This window comes from Oncorhynchus tshawytscha, linkage group LG06 (genome assembly GCF_018296145.1).
Source record: "Oncorhynchus tshawytscha isolate Ot180627B linkage group LG06, Otsh_v2.0, whole genome shotgun sequence".
Classification (NCBI taxonomy): domain Eukaryota; kingdom Metazoa; phylum Chordata; class Actinopteri; order Salmoniformes; family Salmonidae; genus Oncorhynchus; species Oncorhynchus tshawytscha.
In genome coordinates this window covers 2,629,837-2,642,336 of record NC_056434.1, presented here as the reverse complement: position 1 = coordinate 2,642,336, position 12,500 = coordinate 2,629,837, and the positions used below count along the sequence as shown (strand labels likewise).

The window sequence follows — 12,500 nt, the reverse complement described above, 5'->3', positions numbered from 1 at the left end:
TAGACTACATCCGTCATCATGAAGTGCTTTGAGAGACTAGACCATATCAGACACCCTTGACCCACTCCAATTTGCTTACCGCCCAAATAGGTCCACAGACGATGCAATCTCAACCACACTGCACACTGCCCTAACCCATCTGGACAAGAGGAATACTATGTGAGAATGCTGTTCATCGACTACAGCTCGGCATTCAACACCATAGTACCCTCCAGATAGACCCTGGGTCTCGACTAACTGGGTACTGGACTTCCTGACGGGCCGCCCCAGGTGGTGAGGGTAGGCAACAACATCTCCTCCCCGCTGATCCTCAACACTGGGGCCCCACAAGGGTGCGTTCTGAGCCCCCTCCTGTACTCCCTGTTCACCCACGACTGCGTGGCCATGCACGCCTCCAACTCAATCATCAAGACTGGTAGGCTATTACCACAACAGGCCTACAGGGAGGAGGTAGGGCCCTCGGATGTCAGGAAAATAACCTCACACTCAACGTCAACAAAACTAAGGAGATGATTGTGGACTTCAGGAAACAGCAGAGGGAACACCCCCATCCACATCGATGGAACAGTAGTGGAGAGGGTAGACCTATACACATCACAGACAAACTGAGGTCCACTAGACAGCATCGTGAGGAAGGCGCAGCAGCGCCTCTTCAACCTCAGGAGGCTGAAGACTTGTCACCAAAAGCACTCACAAACTTCTACAGATGCACAATCGAGAGCATCCTGGCGGGCTGTATCACCGCCTGGTATGGCAACTGACTCAACCGTAAGGCTCTCCAGAGGGTAGTGAGGTCTGCACTATCACCGGGGGCAAACTACCTGCCCTCCAGGACACCTACACCACCCGATGCTACAGGAAGGCCATAAAGATCATCAAGACATCAACCACCCGACCACTGCCTGTTCACCCCGCTGTCATCCAGAAGGCGAGGTCAGTACAGGTGCATCAAAGCTGGGACCGAGAGACTGAAAAACAGCTTCTATCTCAAGGCCATCAGACTGTTAAACAGCCACCACTAACATTGAGTGGCTACTGCCAACACACTGTCAATGACACTGACTCTACTCCAGCCACTTTAATCATGAATATGAAATGATGTAAATATATCACTAGCCACTTTAAACAATGCTACCTTATATAATGTTACTTACCCTACATTGTTCATCTCATATGCATACGTTGATACTGTACTCTATATCATCGACTGCATCCTTATGAATACATGTATCACAGCCACTTTAACTATGCCACTTGGTTTACATACTTATCTCATATGTATATACTGACTATATCATCTACTGTATCTTGCCTATGCTGCTCTGTACCATCACTCATTCATATATCCTTATGTACATATTCTTTATCCCCTTACACTGTGTATAAGACAGTAGTTTTTTTTTTTGGAATTGTTAGTTAGATTACTTGCTCGTTATTACTGCATTGTCGGAACTAGAAGCACAAGCATTTCGCTACACTCGCATTAACATCTGCTAACCATGTGTATGTGACAAATAAAATTTGATTTGATTTGATTTGATTTGATATTGCAGCGTAAATACTGGAGGCTGAGACAGGAGGGGTCAGGAGACAATCACTGGGCTCTGGTCTGAATGAACAGGGATAGACTACAGACTACAAACTAGATAGACTACAGACTACAGACTAGATAGACTACAGGCTAGACAGACTACAGACTAGATAGACTACAGACTAGATAGACTACAGACTACAGGCTAGACAGACTACAGACTAGATAGACTGCAGACTACAGGCTAGACAGTCTACAGACTAGATAGACTACAGACTAGATAGACTACAGACTAGATAGACTACAAACTAGATAGACTACAGACTAGACAGACTACAGACTAGATAGACTACAGACTAGACAGACTACAGACTAGATAGACTACAGACTAGACAGACTACAGACTAGATAGACTAAAGACTACAGACTAGATAGACTACAAACTAGATAGACTACAGACTAGATAGACTACAGACTAGATAGACTACAGGCTAGATAGACTACAGACTAGATAGACTACAGGCTAGATAGACTACAGACTAGATAGACTACAGACTAGATAGACTACAGACTAGATAGACTACAGACTAGATAGACTACAGACTAGATAGACTACAGACTAGATAGACTACAGACTACAGACTAGATAGACTACAGACTAGATAGACTACTGACTACAGACTAGATAGACTACAGGCTAGATAGACTACAGACTAGATAGACTACAGACTAGATAGACTACAGACTACAGACTAGATAGACTACAGACTAGATAGACTACAGACTAGATAGACTACAGACTAGATAGACTACAGACTACAGACTAGATAGACTACAGACTAGATAGACTACAGACTAGACAGACTACAGACTAGATAGACTACAGACTACAGACTAGATAGACTACAGACTAGATAGACTACAGACTACAGACTAGATAGACTACAGACTAGATAGACTACAGACTAGATAGACTACAGACTACAGGCTAGATAGACTACAGACTAGATAGACTACAGACTAGATAGACTACAGACTAGACAGACTACAGACTAGATAGACTACAGACTACAGACTAGATAGACTACAGACTAGATAGACTACAGACTAGATAGACTACAGACTACAGGCTAGATAGACTACAGACTAGATAGACTACAGACTACAGACTAGATAGACTACAGACTAGATAGACTACAGACTAGATAGACTACAGACTAGACAGACTACAGACTACAGACTAGATAGACTACAGACTAGATAGACTACAGACTAGACAGACTACAGACTACAGACTACAGACTAGATAGACTACAGGCTAGATAGACTACAGGCTAGATAGACTACAGACTAGATAGACTACAGACTAGATAGACTACAGACTAGATAGACTACAGACTACAGACTAGATAGACTACAGACTAGATAGACTACAGACTAGATAGACTATAGACTACACCATGGGCACCAGGGGGTTGTTTATGACATCGCTACACTAGCCAGACTGATACCAGGGGGTTGTTTATGGCATCTCTACACTAGCCAGACTGATACCAGGGGTTGTTTATGACATCGCTACACTAGCCAGACTGATACCAGGGGTTGTTTATGGCATCTCTACACTAGCCAGACTGATACCAGGGGGTTGTTTATGACATCGCTACACTAGCCAGACTGATACCAGGGGGTTGTTTATGACATCGCTACACTAGCCAGACTGATACCAGGGGGTTGTTTATGACATCGCTACACTAGCCAGACTGATACCAGGGGGTTGTTTATGACATCGCTACACTAGCCAGACTGATACCAGGGGATTGTTTATGGCATCTCTACACTAGCCAGACTGATACCAGGGGGTTGTTTATGACATCTCTACACTAGCCAGACTGATACCAGGCACACTGGGGCTTGCGGTGGGCAATATAGTGAGCAGTGTGATGCAACAGACATGTCTGTCGTTTAAACCTCCAGGGAATCTGGGTGGAAATGTCAGAGCAAGGCGAGGGAGCAAATGGCACAGGGATGAGCTTCAGCTTTTCAGGATAGTGGTGAGATAGGGGCTAGAGTTAGACCTAGGGAAATGGGTGAGGAGGGAGGGGTGTTGCTTGATATCTATATCCTAGCAACTGAGGGAGAGTGATACCCCTGTCCAACTGCTACCGGGGATTGGTCAGTGCGCTGGCTCAAACCCCGCCTCTTCGCTGGTGAGCTGAAGAAAAAAATACCAAAAATCTAAACATCCTCCAGACGTTCTTCATTGCTGTGCACTTGACCCTCCAGGACTTTAAACCCAGTCCTGGATTTATTAATTCTATTTATTTATCTGATTTTATTCACCTAGTCCATGTATGATCACTAATACATGTGTTTATGTGATTTACTGACAGCTTTGAAGTGTTGACCACGAGAAGATCGAAAAATTCAGAATGAATTGTCCTTACTCCACAGCTGTGCAGTATTGCCCCGAGCTCCCCTTTCATCGGTAAGTAGCTAGCTAACAACTGGTGTGCTGTGAGTGGTGTGTTATAATAGCATTTAGCCATGTTACTGTCAAAAAACCCAGACCACTTGAACTTTACACAATGAACATACTTATTCTCCAAGGCCCTGTAATAGACTTGCGTCCTGTCCGGGGAACGTGCTTCTTTATCATGCTGGAGGAACAGGAGATCCTGCTGCCTTATGATTGGTTCTGCCTCGGACAAGGCTACTTTATTCTCCAGGGTACTCCCCGACCATCAGCCATTCTCCCCGACCATCAGTCATTTCAAAATGAAAGAAAGGAAAAAACAACCCAGCAAACCAGGAACATTCCCAGAACATTAGCTAAGATTTCCATTAAGTTCTGTTTAGTGTTTTAGGAACATTAGGAAGATAACATCTCAAAAACATTCAAAGAATATATATATATATATATATATATTTATTTATTTATTTTCTTTCAGAAAATGTTTTAAATTAAATATCCTTGGAATGATCTCCTAACGTTCACTGCAATGACGTGCACAACATCTGCAACAACCACCACAGAACGTTCCCCAAACGTTCTCATTAGGGTCCCACAGAATATGACAACACAATGTTTTATAGAATATATTGCCGTAACAAAATGTAAAAACAACAGAAACGGTTCTCAGAAAACATTAAGGGAACGTTCTGCCAACGTTGATGGACATGTTGTTAAAACCACCCATAACAGCAAGCAGGGAATAGTCCTACAACGCTCTCATAAAGTTATAGCGTTGACGTTAATGACATGATTGTTCCAATAACGTTCCCTAAACATTCTTCAGCAATCATATCCGGATTAAATGAAATTGGTTATGAGAAAACATTCGTGGAACGCTGCGCTAACATTAATGGAGATATCACCCGAGACACCTACACAGGTATAGGATATTAATTTGACCAGTTTTTCACAGCAGGAAAAGAATCCTGCAGCAACAGGAAACGCGAGTTACTATGTGGATTAAAATGAATGGACATTTATTTGTGGGTTGATAAATATTTGATAGAAAATGGAAATTACAAATCTTTAAAACCTTTGAATACAGTACAAGTGTTCATTTCATGCAGTGCAGGAAAATGGATCTTGCAATAGGATGGTCAATGAACAACCAATGGTGTGTATTGATAACAACAAAGAACCCAGCAAACCTGGAACATTCCCAGAACATTAGCTAACATTCCCATTAAGTTCTAGTGAGGGCTTGAACTAATTTTAGTATGATAACGTCCCACAAACATTCAAAGAATGTTTTTGATCACCAAATATTATTTTCTAAGAATAGTTTTTGAAATGAAATATCCTTGGAATGTTCTCCTAACATTCACTAAAATCTTGTTCACAACATCTGTAAAAACTCTAAGGTTCTCATTAGGTTGCCAGGGAGTGTATGGTTGCCAGGGAGTGTATTAACACAAGGTTCTAGTAATGTTCTTAGAACATTAGGGTATTGTCCAAACATAGCTATAGCTTCTTTTTTTTATTTAAGAAAGGTAATCAAGGTGATTTGCGATCTGCAAGCGCTGTAGGCTACTGAGTCTGCTGTGCCACCAAGATCCTACAGTTTCTAGTCGATTTTCCCTTTGTACTGAAATCCTGAATTCAATTATAGTCCAAACTATGGCTATGTGTTTTTGGTACATTATGCACATCTATATACACTTCACTGCAATCTGCCAGCCAATCATTTAACATGATGTCTGAAATCCAGTCTGTAGGGAAAATAAAAGTCCAAACATCACAACTTACCAGGATATAAAGAAGATTGGTAGAGTAAGACATAGTAGAGGATAGTTATTTTTCTAGATGTAGTTATCCTCTCTTTACAAAGACAAAGAACCTGATAGTCAGAGGGAAGGTATAAACAGATGTATTTTTGTGTTAGTCATATGTTTTTTATATTTTTTTTTAACCTTTATTTAACTAGGCAAGTCAGTCAAGAACAAATTCTTATTTTCAATGACGGCCTGGGAACAGTGGGTTAACTGCCTGGGATTCCAAGGGTACCACTCCAAAGCTCCCCGGTTTTGATCCCCCGCTTGTGACTTCCAACAAAATATGGTAAAACTATGTTTGTAAAATATATGTCTTATAAACTGTCATATAATTCCAAATAAAAAAATGGATGGATTGGATTGTGAATTGTTGTATAACTAACTTCCTCAACAGTGAGACGACACTCACACATGAAGAAAACACCTCTGTGGACTGTTCTTAACTTCATTTCAACATAGGAATAACCTTCTAAGGACAGTGAGGGAATGTCGTAACTTCATTTCAACATAGGAATAACCTTCTAAGGACAGTGAGGGAATGTCGTAACTTCATTTCAACATAGGAATAACCTTCTAAGGACAGTGAGGGAATGTCGTAACTTCATTTGAACATAGGAATAACCTTCTAAGGACAGTGAGGGAATGTCGTAACTTCATTTGAACATAGGAATAACCTTTTAAGGACAGTGAGGGAATGTCGTAACTTCATTTGAACATAGGAATAACATTCTAAGGACAGTGAGGGAATGTTTTCTGCACCCTAATACAAATATTATCTGAATGTCAATACAACTGGAGAGTTTTAGTGTTTTGGGAACTGATCTCTTGTCTTATCCACACAATGTCCCCACAATCTAAATAAATGTTTTAAGAACTTTTAAAGAACATACAAAAATGTGTTCTGGGAATTTTCTTGTAACAACAATTTTTTTCACACAAAATAAGTATTGTATAATCAGCTGCACATATTCTGAGAACCTGACATTCTGAGAACCTGACATTCTGAGAACCTGACATTCTGAGAACCTGACACTCTGACATTCTGAGAACCTGACATTCTGACATTCTGAGAACCTGACATTCTGACATTCTGAGAACCTGACATTCTGACATTCTGAGAACCTGACATTCTGACATTCTGAGAACCTGACATTCTGACATTCTGAGAACCTGACATTCTGATATTCTGAGAACCTGACATTCTGACATTCTGACATTCTGAGAACCTTAACAGAACAGACTAAATGTGTTCTGGGAACATTCTTGAAATGTCAGACAAATGTTTTATACAAACATTTTATAATCATCAGCACAACTGGACAGTTTTTTTGTGTTATGAGAACATTTGCCACAACCTAAAAAATGTTACGGGAATTTTCACAGAAGTCATTTTGGTTTGCTGGGAAGGCTCTCTGGTATCAGAATTGAATGACCGGCTCAATGTAAGCATGAAACACAGGCTACTGTCCATATAGTAGTATTATGTTATGGCAATATGGTAACTCTCTATCTTGGCATTGTGGTCCTTTGCGCATTTTCACTGTAGCCAACCTTCTGCCATTTGAAACATTTCTAGATAATGGAGAACGAAAGCAGATTGCTTCTGGCTTAGGGTGATTTCATGGGTCTCAGCCTCTCTGTAGCTGGGTCAGTCAGAGATGGTTGGTCGACCAGGAAGAGAAGGTCTGTAGGTGATTTCATGGTTCTCAGTCTCAGCCTCTCTCTAGCTGGGTCAGTCAGAGATGGTTGGTCGACCAGGAAGAGAAGGTCTGTAGGTGATTTCATGGTTCTCAGTCTCAGCCTCTCTGTAGCTGGGTCAGTCAGAGATGGTTGGTCGACCAGGAAGAGAAGGTCTGTAAGGTGATTTCATGGGTCTCAGCCTCTCTGTAGCTGGGTCAGTCAGAGATGGTTGGTCGACCAGGAAGAGAAGGTCTGTAGGTGATTTCATGGGTCTCAGCCTCTCTCTAGCTGGGTCAGTCAGAGATGGTTGGTCGACCAGAAAGAGAAGGTCTGTAGGTGTACTTATCCACTGTAGAGAACTGTCTGGCAGTTATTAATGGAAAGAGGGGAACAAAAGTAAAACTGGTTTGATTTCATGGGTGAAACCCCTGTGGGTTGTCAGACCAGACCACGGATAGTGGGTCTGTTGCTGGGTCAGACATGGTTGGTTAGTGGGTCTGTTGCTGGGTCAGACATGGTTGGATAGTGGGTCTGTTGCTGGGTCAGACATGGTTGGATATTGGGTCTGTTGCTGGGTCAGACATGGTTGGATAGTGGGTCTGTTGCTGGGTCAGACATGGTTGGATAGTGGGTCTGTTGCTGGGTCAGACATGGTTGGATAGTGGGTCTGTTGCTGGGTCAGATATGGTTGGATAGTGGGTCTGTTGCTGGGTCAGACATGGTTGGATAGTGGGTCTGTTGCTGGGTCAGACATGGTTGGATAGTGGGTCTGTTGCTGGGTCAGACATGGTTGGATAGTGGGTCTGTTGCTGGGTCAAGCCAGGCGAGGAGGTCTGGAGGTGCATGTATCCACTGTAGAATGATTGTCTTCCCTTTACACAAGCAGAAACGTAAAGAGGGGAACAAAAGCAGATTGGTTTAATTTCATGGTTCTCTGGGTCAGAGCTGGATGGATTGTCCAACTAGACCAGAGATAGGGAGTCTGTTGCTGGGTCAAACGAGGGCAGGGTGTCTATAGCTGTGTCAGAGACGATTGGATTGTCCGCCGTAACCAGGGATAGGGAGTCTGTTGCCGGGTCAAACGGGTAGGGTGTCTATAGCTTGGTCAGAGACGGTTGTCCGACTAAGGTGTCTGGAGGTGCAAACAGACATTAAAACAGTTGTGTCTAGATGTTCAGCTGCCAGCCCGGTCTGATATTTATAGGTGCGGCGTACTTATAGCAACAATGCCTCCACAGTGCAGGACAGGAGCGCCAGGCAAAGTCTGAAGTGACAGCAGAGCAGTCTAGCAGTCACACGAAACCTTCTGCTCCTTCACCCTTCTGTACATTTAAATGGCTGTTGAGATGAAGGTGATGATGAGGAAATACGAGCTTTAGATTGATCTGAATTGATAAAGTGGTATGTACGTCTGACCATAGTGGGATGTCGATACAGTGGTATGTACGTCTGACCATAGTGGGATGTCGATACAGTGGTATGTATGTCTGACCATAGTGGGATATCGATACTGTGGTATGTATGTCTGACCATAGTGGGATATCGATACTGTGGTATGTATGTCTGACCATAGTGGGATATCGATACAGTGGTATGTATGTCTGACCATAGTGGGATATCGATACAGTGGTATGTATGTCTGACCATAGTGGGATATCGATACTGTGGTATGTATGTCTGACCATAGTGGGATATCGATACTGTGGTATGTATGTCTGACCATAGTGGGATATCGATACAGTGGTATGTATGTCTGACCATAGTGGGATATCGATACTGTGGTATGTATGTCTGACCATAGTGGGATATTGTACATATTACTGGGGTTAAGTTCCACACGTAAAAACAATAAAGTATTTCTGGTTTAGAAGAGTTAGGCATTTTGTATTTGTCTTTATATTGTTTGGAGTACTTGCTTAACTAATCCACTGATCCAAACCAACGGTCACTCTAAAAGTAGAGATACCTTAATAGAAAATGACTCAAATAAAAGTGAAAGTCAACCAGTAAAATATCACTTGAGTTAAAAGTCTAAAAGTATTTAGTTTTAAATAAACTCATCAAAAAAGAAACGTCCTCTCACTGTCAACTGCGTTTATTTTCAGCAAACTTAACATGTGTAAATATTTGTTTGAACATAACAAGATTCAACAACTGAGACATAAACTGAACAGGTTCCACAGACATGTGACTAACAGAAATGGAATAATGTGGAATAATGTGTCCCTGAACAAAGGGGGGGTCAAAATCTAAAGTAACAGTCAGTATCTGATGTGGCCACCAGCTGCATTAAGTACTGCAGTGCATCTCCTCCTCATGGACTGCACCAGATTTGCCAGTTCTTGCTGTGAGATGTTACCCCACTCTTCCACCAAGGCACCTGGAAGTTCCTGGACATTTCTGGGGGGAATGGCCCTAGCCCTCACCCTCCGATCCAACAGGTCCCAGACATTTCTGGGGGGAATGGCCCTAGCCCTCACCCTCCGATCCAACAGGTCCCAGATATTTCTGGGGGGAATGTCCCTAGCCCTCCGAATCCAACAGGTCCCAGACGTGCTCAATGGGATTGGGATCCGGGCTCTTCGCTGGCCATGGCAGAACACTGACATTCCTGTCTTGCAGGAAATCATGCACAAAACGAGCAGTATGGCTGGTGGCATTGTCATGCTGGAGGGTCATGTCAGGATGAGCCTGCAGGAAGGGAACCACATGAGGGAGGAGGATGTCTTCCTTGTAACACACAGCATTGAGATTGCCTGCAATGACAACAAGCTCAGGCGATGAAGCTGTGACACACCGCCCCAAACCATGACTGACCCTCCACCTTCAAATCGATCTCGCTCCTGTGCAGGTGTTGTTACACGTGGTCTGCCACTGCGAGCACGATCAGCTGTCCGCCCAGTCTCCCTGTAGCGCTGTCTTAGGCGTCTCACAGTATGGACATTGCAATTTAATGCTCTGGCCACATCTGCAGTCCTCATGCCTTCTTGCAGTATGCCTAAGGCACGTTCACACAGATGAGCAGGGACCCTGGGCATCTTTCTTTTGGTGTTTTTCCGAGTCAGTAGAAAGGCCTCTTGAGTGTCCTAGGTTTCATAACTGTGATCTTATTTGCCTACCGTCTGTAAGCTGTTAAGTGTCTTAACGACCGTTCCACAGGTGCATGTTCATTAATTGTTTATGGTTCATTGAACAACCATGGGAAACAGTGTTTAAACCCTTTACAATGAAGATCTGTGAAGTTATTTGGATTTTTACGAATTATCTTTGAAAGACAGGGTGCCGAAAAAGGGACACTTCTTTTGTACTAGTTTGTACTTAACTTTCAGAAGTAAATGTAATTGCTAAAATATACTTAAGTATCAGAAGTATAAATCATTTAAAATTACTTATATTAAGCAAACCTGACGGGACCATTTTCTTGTTTTTAAAATGTATGTATAGCCAGGGATACACACCAACACTCAGACATTATTTACAGAAGATGCATTTGTGGTTAGTGAGTCCTCCAGATCAGAGGCAGTAGGGATGATGTTCTCTGTTTAGTGAGTCCTCCAGATCAGAGGCAGTAGGGATGACCAGGGATGTTCTCTGTTTAGTGAGTCCTCCAGATCAGAGGCAATAGGGATGACCAGGGATGTTCTCTGTTTAGTGAGTCCTCCAGATCAGAGGCAGTAGGGATGACATGTTCTCTGTTTAGTGAGTCCTCCAGATAGAGGCAGTAGGGATGACCAGGGATGTTCTCTGTTTAGTGAGTCCTCCAGATCAGAGGCAGTAGGGATGACCAGGGATGTTCTCTGTTTAGTGAGTCCTCCAGCCCAGAGGCAATAGGGATGACCAGGGATGTTCTCTGTTTAGTGAGTCCTCCAGATCAGAGGCAGTAGGGATGACCAGGGATGTTCTCTGTTTAGTGAGTCCTCCAGATTAGAAGCAGTAGGGATGACCAGGGATGTTCTCTGTTTAGGGAGTCCGCCAGATCAGAAGCAATAGGGATGACCAGGGATGTTCTCTGTTTAGTGAGTCCTCCAGATCAGAGGCAGTAGGGATGACCTGGGATGTTCTCTGTTTAGTGAGTCCACCAGATCAGAGGCAGTAGAGATGACCAGGGATGTTCTCTGTTTAGTGAGTCCTCCAGATCAGAGGCAGTAGGGATGACCAGGGATGTTCTCTGTTTAGTGAGTCCTCCAGATCAGAGGCAGTAGGGATGGACCAAGGATGTTCTCTGTTTAGTGAGTCCTCCAGATCAGAGGCAGTAGGGATGACCAGGGACGTTCTCTTGATAAGTGTGTGAATTGGACCATGTTCCTGTCCTACTAAGCATTCAAAATTGAAAAAGTACTTTGGGTGTCAGGGAAACTTTATGGAGTAAAAAGTACATTATTTTCTTTAGGAATGTAGTGAAGTAAAAGTAAAAGTAATCAAAAATATAAATAGTAAAGTACAGATATCTCGAAAAACTACTTATGTAGTACTTTAAAGTATTTTTACTTAAGTAATTTACACCACTGGACTTTGTACAAAAATGTGTTTCTTATCAGTCACATGAAAAGAACAATATGAAGAGTTAAAGAGACAAAATGTTTATTGTTTATTTTACCTTTATTTAACTAGACAAGTTAAGTTAAGAACAAATTCTTATTTACAATGACAGCCTAGGAACAGTGAGTTAACTGCCTTGTTCAGGGGCAGAACGACAGATTTGTACCTTCTCTGCTCGGGGATTCAATCCTCCAACCTTTCGGTTACTAGTCCAACGCTCTAACCACTAGGCTACCTGCTGGTTACTAGTCCAACGCTCTAACCACTAGGCTACCTGCTGGTTACTAGTCCAACGCTCTAACCACTAGGCTACCTGCTGGTTACTAGTCCAACGCTCTAACCACTAGGCTACCTGCTGGTTACTAGTCCAACGCTCTAACCACTAGGCTACCTGCTGGTTACTAGTCCAACGCTCTAACCACTAGGCTCCAACGCTCTAACCACTAGGCTACCTGCTGGTTACTAG

The 12,500-nt window shown here is 42.9% G+C and overlaps 1 protein-coding gene across 6 annotated transcripts in view; it reads left to right on the top strand.

The window, feature by feature from the left end:
- The first annotated feature begins 3,826 nt into the window (after positions 1-3,826).
- tp63 (tumor protein p63) overlaps positions 3,827-12,500 on the top strand; it is a 137,574-nt gene continuing 128,900 nt past the window's right edge. For 2 of the 6 annotated variants that reach the window (XM_042322841.1, XM_042322842.1), the window contains exon 1: positions 3,827-4,016. In XM_042322841.1, the coding sequence (XP_042178775.1) occupies positions 3,961-4,016 (56 nt within the window). In that variant the 5' untranslated portion in view covers positions 3,827-3,960. The remainder of the gene's footprint in view (positions 4,017-12,500) is intronic. The other 4 variants (XM_042322835.1, XM_042322836.1, XM_042322837.1 and 1 more) reach the window with 4 other exon arrangements.